The sequence below is a fragment of the Mirounga leonina genome, unplaced genomic scaffold, assembly GCF_011800145.1.
Source record: "Mirounga leonina isolate KUSES-001 unplaced genomic scaffold, KU_Mleo_1.0 Mir_488, whole genome shotgun sequence".
Lineage (NCBI taxonomy): Eukaryota > Metazoa > Chordata > Mammalia > Carnivora > Phocidae > Mirounga > Mirounga leonina.
In genome coordinates this window covers 4,069,129-4,091,375 of record NW_023270777.1, presented here as the reverse complement: position 1 = coordinate 4,091,375, position 22,247 = coordinate 4,069,129, and the positions used below count along the sequence as shown (strand labels likewise).

Below are 22,247 nucleotides of genomic sequence, written 5' to 3'. Positions count from 1 at the left end.
TGAAGCATAGACAATGTTCATTGTGCACAATGCCTTGCAGAGAACCCAGCAAAAATAGGCCCATAATAAAAGTCTTCACGTTGACGCTCACAGTTAATATGATTGTGAGTCACACCAACTATTATAGCTCAGGAAACAGACCACTTTCCCCTTCTTAGTCACTGAGTCATGCTGGCAGGATCAAGGCACCATTTTTGGTCTACACACCCTTCTCATGCCAAAGACCCTAAAGCTGTAGAGCCTGTTGACACTACAACTTCGTTTCCATCTGTGGGCTTTCTCAAATCTCAGCCTGTCTGGGTCAAGGGCGTTTGGTTTTCTCCAAAGCAAAGGAATCCTGGTTCGGATGCCTACTTACATGGAAGGAGCCCAGAGTCAACTGAATGAAGAGTCGTATGAGTTTTGAAAATCCTTCCACTTGATCATCAGTGATGAAAGAGAAGAGAATCTCATGAACACCCAACAGAGGAATGAGGACCAGTGTTGACTTTGCCAATCTGCAAATGACAACCAAAAAATTGTCATGAAGGTCGCTTTGGGAATAGGCAATGTTTACTGCTCTTCTGTGCATGACTTTATTGTAGCTCTTATCATCCTGATAAATAGTTGATCTTCCAGTTTGTCTCCTTGGCAACACATTGAATGCCTTAATGGCCAGTGTGGTCTTGTTTACTGATGCACCCTTACACCTGACTCATGGCAGACGCTTGGACAACACAAATTGAGTTAATGAATGAATGAATGGATGGGTGGATGAATTGATGAATTCTCCTATATAGATTATGAAATGCCTCTAGATCTTAATGTTTTGACTGATGGATAGATTTCCATGTGCATGGCTGTCACCCTGGGACACTACACCCTTACCGAGTTTGACAGATCTCCTAGTACCTGGCTGGCAGGTGCCTCTACTTCTTTCTCTATTCAGGACTTCCAATGTCAGTGCTTTACTGAACCTGAGAAGGGAAAGCAAATGATGTGTCTGGGGTCACACAGCCACTAAGTGACAAATCCAGCCCTGGAAGTGAGGCTTGCGACTTTACACTCACACCCTGCACACTCCATGCAGAGCTTGACCGTCAGCCCCCATGCCGCCCCTCAGCCCCAAGACAGCAAGGGCTGCAGGAAATGAGAAACTGATCCTCCTCATAAAAAGTGCTGTGTGGAAGCTTGCTGTTGTATACACTCTACATAAAAAGGACAAACATTCCTTTGTACCACCCACGTGCAAAGTGCACAGCTGGGACCCAAGCATTCCATATCACATACCGGTGGTTCCCAAACATGGTTTACCATTAGAATTCCTTAAGGAACTTTAAAAGATGGATAGATGATAGATAGATAGATAGATAGATAGATAGATGATAGATAGATAGATAGATGAATGGATAAATGGAGAGATAGATGGAGAGATGGATAGATAGATGATAGATGGATGGAGAGATAGATGGAGAGATGGATGGATGGAGATATGGATAGTTGGACGGATGGGTAGATAGATGGATAGATCGATGGACAGATAGATGATAGATAGATAGATAGATAGATAGATAGATAGATAGAGAGATGGATAGATGGATGGATGGATAGGTAGACGGATAGATAGATAATAGAAGACAGAAAGATAATAAATAGATACAGCTAGCTAGCTAGCTTCCTCAGCCCCAGTGTCAACCTCCTGAGTCAAAACCTCTGGCTACTGGGTCTTGGGAATGTGAATTTTTAAGGAATTCCCCATGGGATTCTGAGAAGCAGCCACAGTTGGGAATGACTGCTGTTTTACTATTGAGGCGCTTCTTAATTTAAAACTACCTACATTAGCAAAAGTGACTCATATCTAGGGCACAAACAAAGCTACTGTCTTGTATATACACATTGGGAAAAAAAAGAGTTTAATCCCTAATGACTTTTTAGCCCAAGTCACTTGTCTTAAAGGGCCAGACTTGGAGAGATCTCTCCTCACCGCCGAACCCCATGGAATTAAAGATGTAGGAACATCAGCAGCTCATGGATGATGTCCTCGGGAAGGCTTAACTGTACGCAAGATAAAGTGTTTAGTATGGATCCTGCATCCGTGAGAGCCATTCAAGTGTACCGTTATCAAGGAAATGAAAGAAACCTCACCTTGCGTTCCTTGCTTGGCCCCTGCGAGTGCCTGAGTTTGCGACGATTGCTCTGGGTTATCTGGGTTTCAGTGACACATACTTACATACTTAGATGCAGATCCACATCTTACCATCAACTTATTCTTGGGGCCATGCTATGACATTATGTGTTTTGAATAAACTCTTTATGTTGGGATAATTTTAGATCTGCAGAAAAGTAGCCAAGAGAGCACAGAGAGTTCCTGCCTATGCTTCCCTCAGTTTCCCCTAATGTTAAATCTTCCCCTAATGTTAAATCATGGTACACTTGTCAAGACTAAGAAGCCAATATTGGCATGTGACAAATAACTATACTCGATTTCACCAGTTTTCCCACTTATTGTCCTTTTCATGTGCCAGAATCCCACATTTAGTATGAGATGATTTTTTTTTTAAAGAATGACCATCTTAGAATTAAAAAATTAAAAAAAAATAATCTAAAGAATGACCATCTTTTTATGAAGCTTTGGGTCGTTTTCATAACTGCCAGCTCCCTTGTTGGATGTGAAGGGGTTCCCCATTCCTGAAGTCATTCTAACTTCTCCTTAGACAAAACACCATGTGTGTCCCGGTTCAGATGGAAAATACATAAATATCTATGGCCGTTTACTCTTATGAACTGTATTTATACTTATTTTTCAGCTATAATCATTTGTTTATTTAAATTGTTTGGTTTATTGCAGTCATTCAGCGATCCAACAAATATTTATGGAGCATGAACCAGCGCAGTGGGAGAGGAGGTGTGTGGTCAAAGGCAGCAGAGCATAGGGACAGTATCTGTCCCTGGGTTCAAATCCCAGCGCCACCAGTAACTCGCCATGTGGCTTTGGGCAAATTAGTTAACCTCTCATCTGTAAAAATGAGGATTATACTACTGATAATATAATACAAAGCGTTGAAACAATAAAAAAAATTATTACTGGTAATAATACAATGGACAGTGTCGTTTTAAAGATTACCTGACAGGTGGCAAGTGCTGAGAATAATGGCATCTAATACTTGATGAATGATCAATAGTATTTAGCCATCACTGTTTTGGTTTTTTTTTTAAGATTTTATTTATTTGACAGAGAGAGATACAGCGAGAGAGGGAACACAAGCAGGGGGAGTGGGAGAGAGAGAAGCAGGCTTCCCGCCGAGCAGGGAGCCCGATGCGAGGCTCGACCCCAGGACCCTGGGATCATGACCTGAGCCGAAGGCAGACGCTTAACGACTGAGCCACCCAGGCGCCCCGCCATCACTGTTTTTAAAAGAAGCCGTCTTTGCCTTCAGGTTGCTTACAACCTCAATGACTTTGATCAATTTTACTTCCATTTGTGACATCTTTTGTTTTTGGTTGCCCACCAGAAAGTCTTTTCGGAAAGGGCTCTGGGGTTCAGCAGCTTAAGGAATGATTCTCCTTTATAAATTCATCAAGAGCTCTGCCCCACACACCACATGGAACATTAAGACCAGTCCTCCAGGGGGATAGTCGCCTGGGTGCTGGGACCCACAAAAAACAGACAACTCTGACCACAGTGAGCATCACTGGTCTCTATCTGTCCGCATTCCAGGGGCCTGGCTCAGCTCTCGCGCTCCGGGCCAGGCAGGTGCGCCATGTAACTCTCCTCCGCTGGAATGGGGGAAACCCAGGGACAGGCCTAGGACTACAGAAGGTTCTCCAGTTCCTAGCAACTTGTCTTTTTGGCAAGACCTAGATATATTTAATTTAAACTTTCCTAAAATATACTCCTGGAGGGGGGCCAAATCTTGAGAGCTACATTCTGAAAGTTCTCAAAATCTGGGAGAGATGGAGGCAGGCCTGTTTCTACCAGAGTTTGGACAAAACGCACCGGCCCCCATTGCCCCTTCCTTCTCACCCTAGCAGGGGGCGACAAAGGAAAACAGACTTGGAGGGGGATAGGGAGGTGGAAGAGGGCAGTGTGAGCTGAGGGGTGACCCACTGGGGTGACAGAACGTAGAAATGAGGGTGTTAGCACTGCTCGCAGAGAAAAATGGGCAAATGCATTCATCAGTGCTGGAGGATTCACCAGCCCAGGCAGTAAAATAAGGTGGCCTGGTGTGTCCTGAGAGGGCCCTCATTTTTGGCTCATTAATGAGCATAAACTAATCAATTGTACTATGCTCTGCATGGAGAAAGAGTAAGTAAACAGAAAGCAGATGGCCAACCAAAAAGGTGGGGAAAATCACAAAGAAGCAGCCCTATTTGTGGAGACCCTGGGGAATGAACCCCGCTTTTATCAGGCAGGTGGCACCGCAGGGCCGTGGTGGTTTCTCATGGTCAGTAATCCTTCGCAGCGACCACTCTGCATTGAGGATGTGATCACCAGCAACCTTCTGGTGACTGCTTTGAGTTTCTGGATTATTTGTTGTCAAGTGTGCTAGGAGTGCAAGCACCAAAAGGAAACCTCGCCCCACCCCCGCCTTTCCCAGCCTCTAAGAATGAACAATTGTATAGTCTGGTTTATGTATCAGTCTCTTGTGAGTTCAGCTGACATTAGTCAGCCCTCCAAAGTCTCAGCCACTCGGGAACACTGATAGGTCCCCAGCTCCATCCCCAGGTGGTGGCAAAGTCGCCAAGTAAGGTGTTTTACCCTGGGAAGACTCAAGGTGAGCCATGCACCCAGGTTCCTCTTTTCAAGCTTTATCCTTGAACAAGGGTGGGGAAGGGAAAAGAACTTTCCAGACAGGTTGTATATATCAGACAAACTATTCCTTCTCCCTCCAAAACAGCTGTCCTGAATCATTGCTCAGCCATGAGGTTCTCCCCAGTATCTTGATTTATGCTTCTCTAGATCCCTGGCTCCCAGTTGGGTATGCACACTTCAGGGTTATGCAAGACAGTCCATTTGGCATCAGAAGAAAATATAGTAAGGAAAGATAATCGAAGTTTTATGTGTTAATTTTTAATCTATCCTTTATAATTTTCTATTCTTTGTTGTATTTTATAATAGCTGTATCAGTTCAACAGACCATGTATATATATGGTGAGGGGCACGCTCAAAATTTCTTCACTGAAAAAGATGCATGATCAGAAAAGTTTGGAAACCACTCTCTTGGATAACTCCAAAGGAGATCCTGCAGAAGGGGATACCGAGGCTGCTTAGAAACACATCTGCCATAGCCCCACTAGAAAATTCCATGCGTTATTTCACGAGAGCAGCTGACCCCAGTGGTCCTGCACTCTGTGTGTCAGAATCTCTTGGGGGAAGTCTATAAGAAGTCCATGTGGTGGGGCTCATTTCCACACCTACTGAGTCTGAATACCCAGTGGAGGGCCTCAGGAGTCCATGCTTTTGGGCTGGCTGGCAGGTGATGCTTACAAGCAACCAGAATGGAAAGCTCCTATAGGGGGTGCTGTGGGTCTAGAGCATGGGGAAAGCCCCAGTGGTACATGGTGGGCTTTGGGAGCAGAAAATAGCAGGGTGCAGGCTCTCGGTCTGCATGGAAACTGGTGTCTTGGGATTTATCTTCTTCCTGCTTCTGTCTCCTGGGAGTGCCGTCCTCTGTTGGGTTTCCCAGATGCCCCAGTGTCCCCTGAACAGACCCACGATGGGAGGACTAGAGCAGCTCTGACCATGGTTTTGGACCTCCACCCTCAGAGAGCAGTTAGAGGCTGAGCCTTGGGACAAGGGCCAAAGAAGCTTTGAGTCACTTAGAGTCTCCACCAGAGGCGCCAAGAAAGTCGGCATGTCTCTGTGTTGTCCAAGCCAGCCCAAGTGCCTTGGGGATGGGGTGTTTGCAAAATATTTGGGCCAATTATAGCATATATTTGTCAGTGCTAAACAATGCGTGTTTGTCCATTGGGATCTCCTGGACAAACCCACTCACCATATCCGATTAGATTGAGAGCCCACACCTTTGGTCTTCCTAAAAAGCAAGAGATGGGTGTCCTGTGCCAATTCTCATTTCACACACCCATTAATCCGGCCCAGGGAGGCCGAGTGACTTGCCCACGGTCACTCAGAGGATCTGCGGCCGTGGCCAGCATCAGCCCTTCCGACATGCGTTCACACCAATATACTAGTTTTGGGGAGTTGGGATGTGTGCTCCTTATAGACAGGGTCCACACAGTATCTTTCTTCTGTTCCCAGCACAGTGCCAGGCACATGGTAGGTGTTCATGAAATGTTTGTTAGATAAAGGGAAAAACTACCTTTCCAGCACACCTAGGTCAGGCCTGATTTTGGTGTTAGTGAGAGAGAAATAGAGTTCCACCCGTCCTCACTCACACCTCTGCCTGTGGCCAAAATCCTTACACTTAGAACCACTCTTTTGGCTCAACCAAGTGGCTCAACCACCCATTCTTTTTTTTTTTTTTTACTTTATCTCTTTTCTTCTTTTTTTTTTTATTCTTATGTTAACCCCCATACATTACATCATTAGTTTTAGATGAAGTGTTCCATGATTCATTGTTTGTGCATAACACCCAGTGCTCCATGCAGAATGTGCCCTCCTCAATACCCACCACCAGGCTATCAACCACCCATTCTTAGGAGCATTTTAAGTTTCCTGCTACGGGGAATGTGTGCAACCTTGACCACTCCTTTCATTTCCATGGGGCCAGGAGGCCCTCACCAGTAGCAAAAGCCCCACACAACCCCAAGACACCTTTTTCAGAGGTTCTCTTCTTGATATTCTTGTCTTAGAAGATAGACATACTGATGAGGCGGCTCATGCCCCTCTTCCCAGAACATTAACCAGAATAGCCTGAAGGGTCAAAACAATCTTGGACCACTGGAGGCCGACCTCAGGCCACTTACCTGTACTTATAATCTCTGAAGCACATTTGATGGGCTTTGAGCTTAGAAATGAGAAGCTTGACAATTTTCAGGAAGATGAAGAAATTGACCTTGGAAAAAAGCAGATATGGGCAAATAAGTGGTGGACTCCACATGGTTATGAAATCAAGGTCACCCTGAGCCTGGCCATCGGATCCTTGTCCATGTAAGCCAGGGGAAATGTGGCAGTCGGATATTCAGGTAGTACGTGCTCGTGGTCATCCCCAGTCTTCCTAAAGCCACCTCAATACATCCACACATTATTTTATTTAATACTCACATTAATGCTCTGAAGAAGCCACACTATTTTTATTTTGTGGTACAAGGAGAAAACAGAGGCACGGAAGAGGCAAGTACAATTCCCAAGGTTGCACAGTTAGTAAGTGACTGAGCTGGTACTGAATATACCTTTACCTGAAAATAACCTGTTCTTCACTTAAACAGCCTCCCTTCTGTAAAGAACTCCAGCCCTATCGGTGTCTAACTTGAGTCCTGTAGCTGCCATGGAATTTACTGGAAAGCACACATTCTCTTCTCCCTAGACTGTATTCCACACCTGTCATAGGCTGGGACAGTTCCACCCTTCATTGTCAGCCTTGATAGAAATGATTAAATATGTCTGCAAATTCTTCAACACTGTTCCCTTTGAAAAGCAGAGCCTAATTTCCCCCTTCCTCTGGGATGTGAGCTAGACTTAGCTATGTGCATCTCATGAAAAGAACATGGTGGGAGTGAGGCTATGTGACTTCTGAGGTTAGGTCCTCAAAAGGATGGCATCGACCTGGTTCTCTCTCTCTCTCTCTCTCTCTGGGAAAAGCCAGCAGCCATGTTGTGAGGACACTCACAACCTGTAGAGAGACCCATCTGGGGGAACTGAGTCCTCCTACCAACAACCAACACCACTTGCCAGCCATGTGTATGAGCCACCTGGGAAGTTGATTCTCCAGCCCCCGTCAAGCCATCAGATGGTCGCAGCCCCAGCCAACACCTTGACAGCAACTACATGACACATCATGAGGCTCTTGGAGAGGTAGAAGGGCAAGTGGTTCAATGCGGCTGGGGCTTGGAGAATGAGAACAAGATTTGTGAAGAGTAAGACGAGAGTGGAGGTGAGGGGAGAACCAGCTCCTGCAGAGCCTTTCATGGTCACATGGAGGAGTTTGGGTTTCCTTCTGAAAGCAATGGAGAGCCAGTGATGAATGTCAGGCAAGTGAGTTAGCCGATCAGATTTGCTTTTCTGCACTTCAGAAAGATCATTTTAACAACCATGCGGCGGCGGTTGGGGGGGGGGGGGGGGGGGCGCGTATGGATTGGATGAAGGTAAAACCAGAGTAGGGGAGACTGGTTGGGAGCAGTTCATAGTTCCCAGGCAAGAATGATAGAGAGGTGATGTGAAGCCGTAGGTGTGGTGCACCAATGATGGGGAGTACAAGATGGACTTGAAACTTTTAAGGAGTTTGAGTCAAATTGCGTTCGATAGTGGCTGGATGTGAGGTCAAAGATGACTCCAAGTTTCTCAGTAGAACTCAAATGTGCGGTAGTGTCATTCACTGAGAGTGGATAGAGGAGGAAGAGCAGTGCAGGGGGAAGAGGGGGAGGTCTAGTTATTTTGGACGCAAGAGATGTCCCAAAGCAGTGAGATATTTATGTCTGGATCTCAGCAGAGAGGTCCCAGCTGGAGCATGGAGCCAGCATTGGAGGAGGCGAGATTGTCCAGAAAGGCTAGGTAGACTGGGAGAGAAAAAGGGTTAAGAGACTCACCTTGTAATGAAGGGAAAGGTGGCAGAAGTGGAGGCAGCGCAAGAGATTCAGAAAGAGTAGCCAGGGCAGTGGGAGCAAAGAGAAGATTCAATAGGAACGAATGAAACCATCAAGTCAACAGATGGTTCATCCAATTCATTGGCTCAAAAAAGCTGTCAACTGTATGTTCAATTTGGTTTGGTTAATCAGTTAACTCCAGGGCAGTGGGAGCTCACGGCCGTAAGAATTTAAGGAGGTAAATGCTACATGGGATTTAAGCAAACTAAGACTGCATTTAGCAACAGGGAGCTGAGAAAAGGTGCAGTTCACAGGTGAGAGCACAAGCCAGATTGCAATGCTTTGCTTTGTGAGCTAGACGTGAAGAGGGAGACAGCCAGTGTAGACTACATTGAAGAGGCTTGGCTGTGAAGGGAAGCAGAATGATAGAGCAGTAACTGACAAGGAATGCAGAATGGGGATAATGTCTCCCCTCTTTTATGTGCAGGGCTGGAAGACGTTTGGGATTACAGTTGTTTTTAAAATGGAAAAGACTTAAGAATGCCTCTATGCAATGAGGAAAGAGCCAGTAGAGATGGTGATTGGGTGACAATTAGTATTTGTACAATTATACAATTAGTAATAATTATACAATTAGTGCTCAAAACTAACAGTCTGCAGTTTCGGGCAAGAGACTATTTATCCAATCCACCAGCAAACAGGGATGGAGCTTCCCAGCCAAAGAATATTTAGTAACAGAACACTTAAATACAAACTAAATGCAACCAAGTAATTTCTTTCTTTAATGGGATATCTGCTTTTCATCACAAAGAGAAAACGCTGTGTCCTTGGCTTTAGCGATTTGTTGAACTCAGGCATTTTTCTCACAAAGTGAGTTTAACTGGGGAAGGGAACATATTTCAGCAAATTAATTTCAATCGGGACTGTATCCTAGGAAATGAAGAGTTGTGATGAGGAGCATGTGGATTTGCTGTTCTTTGTGTCTTCCAGGGACCAGGCATGAGAAAATGGGCATCAACCCATGGGCCATATGGAGGCACTTCTTCAATGCCATGGAATGAAACACCAGCCTGGATGAGCCTGTGTCCATCTAGGTGTCCCGCAGGACAAGAGTCAGCAGGCATATTTGGATGGTGCTGTTCTTCATTCGTGCACAAGCAGGAAAAGGGGGCTGAATAAGGACATTTCTCAAGAACCCAGCCAACTCCTCTTAGATTCTGTCATCAGAATGGGGGTCCTTAGGACCCCAAACATGTAAGGCTCCTTTTCAGGTCCTAGACAGTGCGGAATGCATTATCATATATAACATTCTTGGTGAAACTCCTGTGGCACCCCAGCTCCTGTGCTTAGATCTGGGTCTATAGGCTGGCAGAGGTGATTGCTAATATGGTAGGGGGCTCAGAAGGTGGCTTCATCTACCCCTAAACTTCTCCATCAACCTCCATCCTCTCCTCATCTGGCCTGCCGTGTGGACTAAAATGCCTACTGTTAGAGCTGCTCCTTTGGGTTAAAATACTTCATCCCCAGAACCCTGCTGAAGTGCACACATCACATAGTAGGTAAGGAACACCTAGGAGAGGAGAGGGGTGCCCTTTCTCCATCTATTATTCATTCATTTGCTCATTTTTACAGTGAATAATTCAATCACTACTTATGATCTGACCTACTTTCACCACGGGAAGCAGAAGATGGGATGCAACAAAGCTAAGTTTTAATGGGCTGGGAAAGTACAGGGTATGGAGAGATTCCCACTGTAACTCTTAGAGGAGGGAAATGTGGAAATGAGGAGATGTTTTGGGGACACAGAGAGCCCCTGGGCTCCTGGTGAGGCAGAAGACTTAAAAAGGGACAAGGCCAGTGAAGACTAATTTTACTGATTTCTCAACTTTGCCAAGTCCTGAGGTTATCAGAGAAGATTCAATAGGAACGAATGAAACCATCAAGTCAACAGATTCATTGGCTCAAAAAAGCTGTCAACTGTATGTTCAATTTGGTTTGGTTAATCGGTTAACTCCAGGAATCATGGTGTGGATAGAACAATCTTGCAGTGTATGTATTTTGTAAGGCTGTCCATGAAGGTTTGGACTAATCAAAGCTTTACAGATTTTCTACTGGGAGCAGAGGAGACTAAGATATAAGAATATTATATTATTCCAGGATGGTTCTGTTCTAAATGTACACTCAAGGGTAACAGGTTAATTTAAGTAGTGGAGTCTTATATCCTGAAGAAGATGGGAATTCTCCAATTTCTATGTCTCATGAAAGACTCACAGAGCATCTAGACTCTATGCATTGTCACATTATGGTTATTTCTGAAACATAGAGAATCAAGAGGGCAGCAGATAAAGTCAGCTGGGATATCTGGAAACCCAGTGTGACGTTCATTCACATCAGCCCAGATGCAGATCCACAGATGCAGACCCAGTCTGGGGGTGGTGGGAGAAGCCCAGCTATGGTAACGAGGATGCTCACTGGGGAGCCTGAGTCTGGGGATGGGAGATTCTCCTTAGTCCCATAGCTCAGTTCACCATGCACAATTGGCTTGTCCCAGAAGCCTCTGCTCCATACTCCAGAAAATAGGAACCAGCCTCAAATTTGGACAAGATGAAACACGTGCCCTGAAATGCCAAATGTTATGAGCAACATCTTGATTACTATGATATTTTTAGTAGCTGGAAAATATGTGGGGTGGGGTCAGGAAATTCTTTTTTTGCCCCTAACACAATAAAGGTTTTGTTTTTTGCTTATGAAATACTCGATCGCAGTGAGGGGGAGCTCTGCTCCATGCAGACATTCAGGGACCCAGGCTCCTGCCGTTTGTGGTTCCAGGAATCCTATTTTGGGCCTTATATCTACTCCATGCAGATACTTATATCTGCTCCATGCAGACATTCAGGGACCCAGGCTCCTGCCGTTTGTGGTTCCAGGAATCCTATTTTGGGCCTGGGGTTATACCTACTCAGGTCAGTGGAAAACTGTAACATGTGGTCTTTTAAGCAGACGTGGAGACAATTGTTGGCTCAGTCATGGTCTGATGAGTCTCAAAATCATAATTATTAGGTTTTGAACTGCAGAAACTATGGGACATTCATCCTTTTTTCCCCTGAAAGAAATTAGCACCAAGCCATGCACACAGCAGGTGCTCAATAAATATTAAATGAAGGTGCAAGAGAGCAAATGCATGTGATTCCAGTGCTAAGGAAGCCCACCATGACAGTTTTGTTTCCATCAATCTAGAGTGGAGTCCAGGCTGTTTTGTTTTTTTCCCTTAACCTCTTGAGCTGTTCTGTGCAACCACTGTCTAGTCCAGGGTCCCTCAACCTCAGTACGATTGACGTTTGGGGTGGGACAATTCTTTGTTGTGGGGGCTCTTTTGTGCACTGTAGAATGTGGAACAGCATCCCTAGCCTCTATGCATTAGCTACCAATAGGACCCCCACCCCAGTTGTGATGATTAAAAATGTCTCCAGACATGGCCGAATGTCCCCAGAGGGCAGAATCCCCCTCAGTTGAGAACCACTGGTCTAGCCCAACTCTGATTTTACGGAAGAAACAGAAGCCCAGAGAAGTCAACTCACTTGGCTCAAGGGCACACCACAAGTCAGCCACGAAGCCCATGCTCTGTGTAGGGTACGTGAATCCCACCATCCTCGGAGCGTACAGAATAGGATCCTAGAGCCGGCGTGGGGCCGGGGGTGGGGTGGGTGGCAGGAAGACATCAGGTTCAGCAACCCATTTCTCAGGACAGAGTTTCTCCTCTTGGAAATTGATAGAGATGAATAATCCAAAGCCTTTCTCTGTGTTCTGTGTCAATGTTTTACCAGTTTATATTCTGATGTCCTTCCTTGTGACCAAAAGGAACTTTTCTCACTTCTCTTCAAACCCATTCCTCTTGTCCAAGCCCCTGTACACAAACAACCATAGCCAGCAAGGGTCTCTATAAGACCTTCGTAGACCTGAGGATGATTATGGAAGTGTCCCTTCCAAGCATGCCTGTTGACGTCCCTGAATTTGAGAGGTAGATTAGGAAAGAGCTTAGTCTCCAGGGAAGAAGAGAGTTCACCAGACGTGGAGCCATCAGATGGAGATTGCAGGGGGAAGGGCAGTGTGTGCAAAAGGCATAGGAGGAGTGAAACACCAGGATGGATGTGGGGAAGGGTGAGTTTCCCCATATAAATTGAGCATGGGGTGCTTGCAGTTGGATGGGTAGTCAGGGAATGACAATACTCACCATACTAAGGACTTTGGAAGCATGCCCGAGGGCAATAGTATGCCATGAAAAAGTCACCCATAGAAGAGAGACATCATCAAGTTCTGCTCAAGAAAGACCACTCTGACCACAATGCAGAGGATGGATTGCCAAGGGCAAGAGTGAAGGAGGGAGACCAGACAGGTGTGCACAAGAAATCCCAAGAGGCTGAAAAACAACAGAGACCGTGGGGTGAGGTGAGCAGGAGGAGCAGAAGGTGTAGATGGGAAAGAGAGGAGCCACTGTGAGCTAAGGTGACTCTGGCCCTTTCTGTGTTGCTGGTAACAGCTGGGGTGGTAGAAGGAAGGACATGTAAAGGTCGCTTTATCCAAGAAGAGAAGATAGAGCACATTGTCTTGTCCTGGTGAGAGAGAATGTGGCTACAGTAACTCAGAAGCAGCAGGAGAAACCAGCGCACCCGTCAGCTGGCCATGCACAACCAAGCAGCAAGGCCCAGAGCAGTGGCACCACCCTGGTTGAATCACTTGGGAGCTTTTAAAACTGCAACTGTCCGGGCCCCACCTCCAGAATTTCTGCTGTAATCCTCTGGGGTATGAGCCACCACATTTCTAATGCCCAGCCAGCTTGGAGAACCACCAGTGTGAGGGTAAAGAACCCCACAGACTCCCATGTGCGCCCCAAATCTGGGGATCTTGTTGCAATGCAAATTCTGATTCAGCAGGTCTGGGGCGGGGCCTGAGAACCTGAATTTACAACAAGCGCTCAGGTGACCACACTTTGAGCAGTGAGGATGCTCTCCAGCCCTGGCTGCACATTGGAATCCTTAGGTCACACCTGAGATCAATGAAACACAGATCTCTGGGCGTGAGACCCAAGCAAAAAAGAATTTGTAAAGATACCCCCGTCCTTCTAAGAGCAGCCAAGACCAAGAACCACTGATGTGGCCTTTAGAAAAGAGCAGGGTAAACACTAGGGTTTCAGCAACACTGAGCCTGAGCTCCATCCCAGGGAGGGCCTGCTGGCCTCCATCCTGCCTTCTTCTGCCTGGTTAGCGGGAACCTTCCGTGCCGGGGGGTGTGGGTCACAGGTGTTCATCGAATAAGTTCATGCAGGGCTGCCATCTGCTCGGGCTGGCTGCCAGGATGAATGGAACATGGGGCTTACTGTGGCCGCAGACAGGTTTTGGACAGATACGTGCAATGAAGCATTGCTGGGACCATAGCAGAAGTCTGTCCGGGGTCTGGGAAGGACGCAAAGGAGGGTGTGACCATTCTATTTCCTGTGGGGAGTGTCTGGGGACAGCAGTCGGGAGATAAGATGGCAGAGGGAGGAGGTACCAAGCTCAGGAGGGTCCAAGGCGAGGTACTAATGTGTGACAAGCCTGCATCAGGCACGTGGGTAGGAGGCAATAAAGATCTGGGGGCGGGGGGCAGTAGCACTGGGCTGTGGTTACAAGTGCTGGTGCCCCCAGTCAGACCCTTTGGGCTGAGATCCAGCGTCCCCACTTACTGGGACTTGAGGTAAGTGTCTTCCTATCTTCTCGGTGTCCTCGTGAGTCAAAGAAACAATAATGGCAGCTACCCATAAATGAGTTAATATACACCAGGCACTTAGATGGTGCTGACATAGAGGCAGCACTCAGTACAGGTCATGGGCGGTGGTGGGGGTGTCTGCCAGGACGGGGTGCTGGGGTCACAGTCGGCAGTGTGGCTGGAGAGGACAGGAACGTGGAGAAGTGACACGGGGGAGGGGCAGGGCAGAGCTCATGATGTGGCTCTCGCTTGGGGTGTGCATGGCCAGATTCACTGTGTGTGGAGGGACCGGAGAGGACGCAGCCAGCACACCCATGCCACCGCTAAGCCTAGACATGACACTGGTCTCGGAATCATCAAGAGCACCTCCACACTCCCCCTCAACTTCTATGGATGCTTTTCCCTCCCAGTCCCGAGGCTCTTTGGCAGATTGTGTCTCACACAGTATCATCCAAAAGAGCTTTATGACTCTGGGTCCTGCAGTCCCTCCCCAGCTGTAAAATTCTGGGGCCACTGGGAATAAGGGCCCGTCTTCCTCAGGGTCTCAGAGAAGCAGCATCCCTTGACTAATCCCCATCCCTGCTTTGGGTAATATTGACTATGCTTTTCTCTTCTAAAGAGGCTTCCTTTCACCCCCCCTCCCTCCTGCTAATGGTATTAAAATCCAAGCCAATAACTTTGCCATCCCTAAGCTCGTCGGTAACTGAAGGTGCCCGCGTCCCCAGGGGCCACCAATACAAGGTCACTGAGCTGGTTACAGGTTTCTAGATATAGTCTGAGGACCCAGAGAGAAGGAGGCATGTAGTTCAACCCTGCATTTGAGTCCTGAACCAGAACAAGGAGAAGCCTCTAACTTGTTCCTTCTCTTCTCAGTCAACACATCCTACTCACAACTCAACAACTCCTTCTCAAGGGAACTGGTCCAGGCTCACTCCAAGGCAGAGAGTTTTGGTAAGGTGGCAGGGGAAGGGGAGTGGGGTCCCCCACAGCTGCCAAGCTCAGAGAGGAAAAAAACAGGAGTGGGATGGTCCTTACCATTACATAAAGCAGCATGGGCCCTCGGATGATCCACCAGATTATCTTATTCCTGTTGGTTCCCCAGCACCTATGGCAAAGGGGCAGAAGAAGACTTAAAAGAGAGACAAGGTTGAATGAACAGCCTCTTGGCCTCTGGAAGGAGGATGCTCACACTCAAGACTCCCCCCTCCACCCCACTGTGAACAATGAAACAATAACCAATTTTGTACCCATATCGAGGGTCACTGCTAACCTATGCAGTGACTTTTTGTGTTAATTTGAGCTAATTTTGTGCTAATTTGCATGTGTAACTAAGCTAACAAACTAATCACTACAAGAAAGATCTGTGATCATCTTATCTGCATTTCTAAGTATATTCTAGGTGGCCAAAATGGAAGGGAATGGATATTCTCTTTGGGAAAATGGTATAAATCCTTGTATTGGGGCATATCTGGGAATTACTGGCTCATGGAAGCGTGAGAGCAGGTGAATTTCCTACCCTGTGTTCTCCAGCTGTGCACGGGCGATACTCCAGGGTACAACAAACAGCAGCGGGAAGGCTGGGGGTGAAAACAGGGAAATGCAGTCAGGAGCTGGTTGGCCAAACCTGCCTGCCTCCCACCCCAGCCCGATGGGCCAAAAGCATCTTGGTAAAAACTTATAAAAGCCCAAATATCACCGAACTGCAGGCTGAGAGCTGGAGAGACGTAGGGTGGCACAGAGCCCATCTGTTGTTTTACTGTCAGACAAACCAGGAAAGCAGAGAGGAGAAAACACTTGCCACATGTTGCAAAGCATCTCAGAGTAAATCCAAGACATTAACCCAAATCTCCCAGATTGTAGGCCAACCATATTTCTTCTGAATCCTACAGCCTCACATTCTCCAAGAGTCTGTGGCAACTGGGGTTCCAGACCCCGACTTGAAGACTCAGTTGGCGTTATGGACTGAATGTTTGTGTCCAGACCCCACCCCATGTTGAAGCCCTAACCCCCAATGTAATGATAATTGGGGATGGGATCTTTGGAGGTCGCTAGGTTTGGAAGGGAGAGTGGTGGTCATCTTGATGGGATTAGTGCCCATATAGGAAGAGACCAGAGAGCCTTCTCTCTCTCTCTCTCTCTTCTCCACCATGTGAGGCTACAGTCAGAAGGCAGCTATCTGCAAGCCAGGAAGACCTCTCACCAGAACTCTGATCTCAAACATCCAAGTCTCCATAACTGCAAGAAGTAAATGTCTGTTGGTTGAGCCATGCAGTCGATGGCATTTTGTTACGGCAACCCGAGCAGATCGCTACAGCTGGGGACAGGGTAGGAGTAAGGGCATCTGATTCTATCAAAAACCTTGTCAGTTTTTGAACGTATGCATCGGGTCTCCAGTGCTTGTGTGTAACTGCATGTGTGTACACACACCCCTTTCTTCAGTATCTTGTCGCGGGAGGATTCTCTGTCCCAGAGCCTCCCTCCAATTGGGAAACCAAAGGCTCTATCAAGTTCCTCTGTTCTGATGGGCCCCTAAGAGAAGAGGCTGGGGGTTCAGGTCACTCACCCCAACCCACCAGCATGTATCTGGGCCACAGCCGCCTCTCAGAGAGCACTGTGGGCTCCAGCAGCGTGTGGAGGTAAAGGCCTTCGACCAGCAGCCATGAGTGATTGGCGCCCACGAAGTAGTGCAGCAGGACCTGGGCCGAGCGGCAGGAGGCAGATACCTGCAGAGGACAGAGCATCTGAGAGTGAGGCCAGGCATTCTCATGTGGACCCGAGAGGATGGAGAAGGGCCTCCCCATGCACAGCCATCCCTCTGCCTTGCCTCACCCCTGGAATCTGCTGACCATCTCAGAGAGGCTGGCAACAATACCAAAATGGGAGGGAGGGCTTCCGGTAGGTTTCAAAGCCCAGCCTCTTCCTTGACATTCTAGATATTTGTAGACAAACAAAAACAGAGAGAACTCATCAGCAGCAATTTCCCTAAAAAAAACACTGAAAGGTATGCTCTTTGATCTTAGTTCAACTCAGCTAGAAACCAATAACTAAAAAAAATCTTTGTATGATTGGAAAGGAGGAAATAAATTTCTAAATAATCCATGAATCAATAAAAGAAATAATGATAAAAATTAGAACTTATTTCTGAACCGAATGAAAAGAAAATACTGGATATCAAAATGTGTGGTATGCAGCTAATACCACATCGAGAGTAAAACCGATAACCTTAAATGACTTAATTAAAAAAAAAAAAGGCTGAAAATGAATTATCTTAAGTATCATGTCTGAAAAAGAAAGCAAACTTAACCTATAGAAAGGACATGGCAGGAAAGCATAAAGATAAAAGCAGAAATTGATGAAAGAGACAACATAAAGAGAATCAACAATGTTAAAATTTTGTTCTATGGAAAGTCTAGTAAAGCCAAAAAACATATGGCAAGGATTATCAAAAGGGGAGAAAAGAGTGAAAGTATAAATAATCAATATCAGGGATGCAAAAAAGCAATACCTCCATAGCTGCAACAGACCTCAAAAAGATGTTAAGAAACTAGGAACAATATTATGGCAAGAAATTTGAAAAGTTAGATGAAGCACACAAGCTCCTAGAAAAACTCAAGCTACTAAAGCTGACACAAGAAGAAGTAGAGAATCTGAATGTGAGTCGAAACTAGTCCATAATTAAAAGCCTTCCAATAAGGAAAACTCTGAGCCCAAATGGCTTCACTGGAGTGATCTATCAAATGTTTAAGAAAGAAAAATACCCGTCTTAAATAAGTTCTTCCAGAGAACAAAGAAAGAGGTAACAAGTCTGATTTGTTTTAAGAGGTCAGCATAAACTTTATCTTCTTTATCACAAGAAAAGAAACTTCCTCACAGGTGCAGATGAGGGAATGCTGAACAAAACTCAGCATCAGCTAATGAATCCAGCAATATAGGAAAATGAGTAATGTGTCAGAACTGAGTTGGGCTTATTCCAGGATTTCAGGGTTAATTTAACAGGTTACTACCATCATTATTAACAAGATAAAGGAAAAAGCATCACAACAGAAGCAGATTTCAATGTGGAAAAGCTTTGCTGCTTTAAAAAATAGTAATAATAATAAATAATAATAATAATGGTAATAAAGGCTGGTCTGGTTCAGTTGTTTTGTTCATGGATGAAGAAATTTCCCACCCAAGGACACACAGCACCCTGTGGTGGACTCTTCCATGACAATTTCCTTTACCTGCCCCAGTCTTGGGAGGTTTGGTTTTTTTTGTTTGGTTGGTTTTTGGGGTTTGTTTTTAAGTCAGATGATGCTTCTCTAACCAGAAGGCCTTTGACACCCCTTTATCTCCCTCTTCCTCTTCCCAGCTCCACCTTCCCGCCCCACGATTCCCAGGATTGATCCACCAGGTGGGAGGCTATGGTAGGGAGGGACATACCTCCGACATGTAGGATATCCACCCTTTGTCACTGTTGGGTCTCCTGGAATAAGAGTTGGAGTGGATGGCATCCTTCACCAGCACAGCCAGGGCTCTCAGGATGAAAGAAGCAAACAAGTTCATGTGGATGTAGTTGCGTGTGCAGTGGAGTTTCCTGTGGAGGGAGAAAAGCAGGTGTCTTCCCTCAGGAAAGAATGGTTCAGACCAACAGGTGTGTGCCCGAAACACCTGCCCACCTATCACTAGAGGGCAGACGTTGATAACATAGACTCCAGAGCGATACGGCTGGGTTATGTGATTTTCTCTGTGCCTCATTTCCCTCATCTGGAAAATGGGGATAACATTTACACATTGAGTAAAAATTGAGAAATTGAGGCAGAAGGGTTAAATCAGCTGTCCAAAGTCCTAGAGAAGTAAGTGGTGGGGCTGAGATTCAGACCCCAAAATTCTGAGGCCAAAGCACCACTCTCCAAGGCTCTACTACCTGTAAGGACAAGAGTGCTTACCTCAAGGATTGCAGGAGTACCAGTCCGTTAATGGGTGCAAAGTACTCACACAGTACCTACACATCATAAGTACCCAGAAAATGTCAGCTCTCATTACCTCCTCCTCACCTACCTGAAGCCTCCTGTAGGCTTTTTTTTTTTTACTGGCTGGTGTAAAACTGTGTGTCCTCAGTCTCTCTAGCCAAAAGGACCCTTTTCCATCACTGCCCTCACAGCCCTGCTGCACAAATAAAGGAAAAAGCATCACAACAGAAGCAGATTTCAATGTGGAAAAGCTTTGCTGCTTTAAAAAATAGTGATAATAATAATAAATAATAAATAATAAATAATAATAATGCAGCCCCCAATGCAGCACAAATCTGCCTGGTTTTAGAGCTATTATTACTTTTTAAATTTCCAAACAGTACTTGAGTCAGGTCTTGTGTTTTATTATGTATGCACCTTTCTCCCAAATTAGATTGGGTGCCACTCAAAGGCAAGGACTAGATATTACTTTCTAGCACATGAGACAAAATGGACATCTGGTCAACCAGACTTAGGCTTAGCTAAAGTAACTTTCTCCAGGGTTGGGCAGCTACTTTCTCTGAGCTTGCTTCTGGGATTTTAGGAAGGTGAGTGGAGGAGGTCATGGATAGCAGAGGGTACAGGCTATGGAATTCTCCCACTGCTCAAGAATTGCTCTCTGGATGGGGCATATGGTCATGACTCTGCTCCAGGAGCCATAGAATATCCTGGGATTGAGGGGTCAGACATGGAGTTAGAGGATACAAGGAGGGGAGCTGTTATGGAGCTAGCATCCAGGTCTCCAGAGTGCCCATCTAGGTCTCCTGCATCTTTATTGAATGCTCATTCTGCCACATTATACTCAATTAATTTGCTGAATGAAGGCCAAGAGGCAGCCTTGGAGGGCTCCCTTGGGGGTCCATAAATATCTCACTTGGGTGATTTCTAAAAACATGATTTAGCAAAATGCACTCAGGCTTTGAATTCTGAGAAATAATATAAGGGAATGAAAATGCTCAGTCTCTGAACTGCCTGGTTGTGAACCTGCTCCCATCACTCACCAGCTGCATGACATTGGGCAAGTTACTTGATCTCTCCATATTTCAGTCAACACACTTATAAAATGGGGCTAATAATAATGCTAATATCCTAGGATTAGAATAAACCTTAATTCTGATTAGCAAGAAATTTAAATGACTTAATACATGTAACGTGCTTAGAAATGTGCCTGGGGAGTCACTCAAATGACTGATAGCTAATTGGAGTCTGGGGGCCCAGCTCTACCACTTGCTAATTTGCTTTGGGGAAGTTTCTTAATCTCTTCTGTAAAAATCATGCCTCTGGTAGGGTGGGGTAGACAGGAGGTTATCCAATCCCAAGGAGGCTAAAGCAGAGTTAAGACTCCCAGATTCCAGTTCCAGCTGTACTCTGTGACCTCCAGTGACCCAGTGCCTCTCACTGGGCCTCTAATATCTCTTTCCCCTTCACCCGCACCACCTGCAAAATAGAGTTGTTGGGCTGGAGACTCTCTCAGATCCCTTTCAACTCTGATGGGCCATGACATCAGCCAGCCCAGTCTTCTGCCTTCTAGAGGGAGCCAGTGAGCAAATTCCAGGGTGGACACCTGAAAATGTGCAGGCAGAAGTTCCACTCACCGAAGAAACAAGAGGAGGGTGAGTGCCAGGAGGAGGGAGATGATGGAGAGAGAGTACCCCACGGTGTACAACACCTTCAATGTCGACAGCAAAGCATGGTGTTCCACCTGAGCATAGACAAAGAGCAGATATGACCACCAAGCCAGGCAGCTATGATCTCCACCCCCTAGTTCCATGCCCAGGATGACCAAGGGTCTAGGCATGCACTGTAGCCTTGTTGACACCCAATTAGAATAACTTAGACTGCTCTCTGGCACATCTCAGAGGCCAAAGAGCCTTGATGAATGAAATACCCACTGGGGGTCTCACCTCTATGGCTGGTCCTATAGCCCAGCATTGATGCACCAAGATTCACAGTATCATGGAAGAATTGTGCCCAGAACAAGAGGGTACCTTAGAAATGAGGACAGTTTTTTTGCGGGGTTTTTTTGTGCCTGGGTGTGCTGTCCCTAGAGTGTAGGTGTTCTTCTCTCTGGAAGATGGGGCCAGGTTCTTATCTGGATGTTCCCTCCTAAAATAACTTGTCATGCATGACCACTTGGGTGAATACCTCATAGAACAGTGGAATATTTTCTCTGAGTCCCAGGGTACCTCGATTGTGAACAGAGGATAATTTATTGGAAACTCTGTATTATTGTGATTTTCCAATGAATTTCACCTTCTCACTCAATCCATCATGCTACTAGCCATCAAGATGATGTTTCTCACTAAATTTTTGTACAAGAACCCACAGCAAATATGTATTACATGCTAAATCATGGCTTAAACTTCTCCACATAACACTTTTATCAGCTTTATTGAAACATACCTGGTGTACCATAAACTGTACATATTTAAGGAATAAACCTGGATGAATTTAGAAATGACTATATCTGATTTCATCATCACATTCAAGATAATGAACATTTCCATAACCTCCCAAAAGTTTCCTTGTGACCCTTTATAATATTTCTTCTCTCATTCCCTCCGACCATCTTATGCCCGAGTAAACACTGGTCTGCTGCTCTCTCTGTCAAATAAATAAAAAAATCTTTAGGAAAAAAAAACTGGTCTGCTTTCTGTCATTAGAAATTAATTTTCACTTTCTAAAATTTTATATAAATGGAATCCTATGATATGTACTCTCCCTCCTCCCCCTTTCTCTTTTTTCTTTCTTTCTTCTTTCTTTTTCTTTCTTTCTTTCTTTCTTTCTTTCTTTCTTTCTTTCTTTCTTTCTTTCTTTCTTTCTTTCTTTCTT

The 22,247-nt window shown here is 45.8% G+C and overlaps 1 protein-coding gene across 1 annotated transcript in view; it reads right to left on the bottom strand.

The window, feature by feature from the left end:
• GLP2R (glucagon like peptide 2 receptor) overlaps nt 1-22,247 on the bottom strand; it is a 51,522-nt gene that overhangs the window by 9,839 nt on the left and 19,436 nt on the right. Inside the window, exons 5-11 of the mRNA XM_034989303.1 lie at nt 21,011-21,117; nt 18,847-19,000; nt 16,988-17,147; nt 15,941-16,001; nt 15,460-15,529; nt 6,907-6,995; nt 359-497 (exon numbers count right to left, since the gene is read on the bottom strand). Of these exons, the coding sequence (XP_034845194.1) occupies nt 359-497; nt 6,907-6,995; nt 15,460-15,529; nt 15,941-16,001; nt 16,988-17,147; nt 18,847-19,000; nt 21,011-21,117 (780 nt within the window). The remainder of the gene's footprint in view (nt 1-358; nt 498-6,906; nt 6,996-15,459; nt 15,530-15,940; nt 16,002-16,987; nt 17,148-18,846; nt 19,001-21,010; nt 21,118-22,247) is intronic.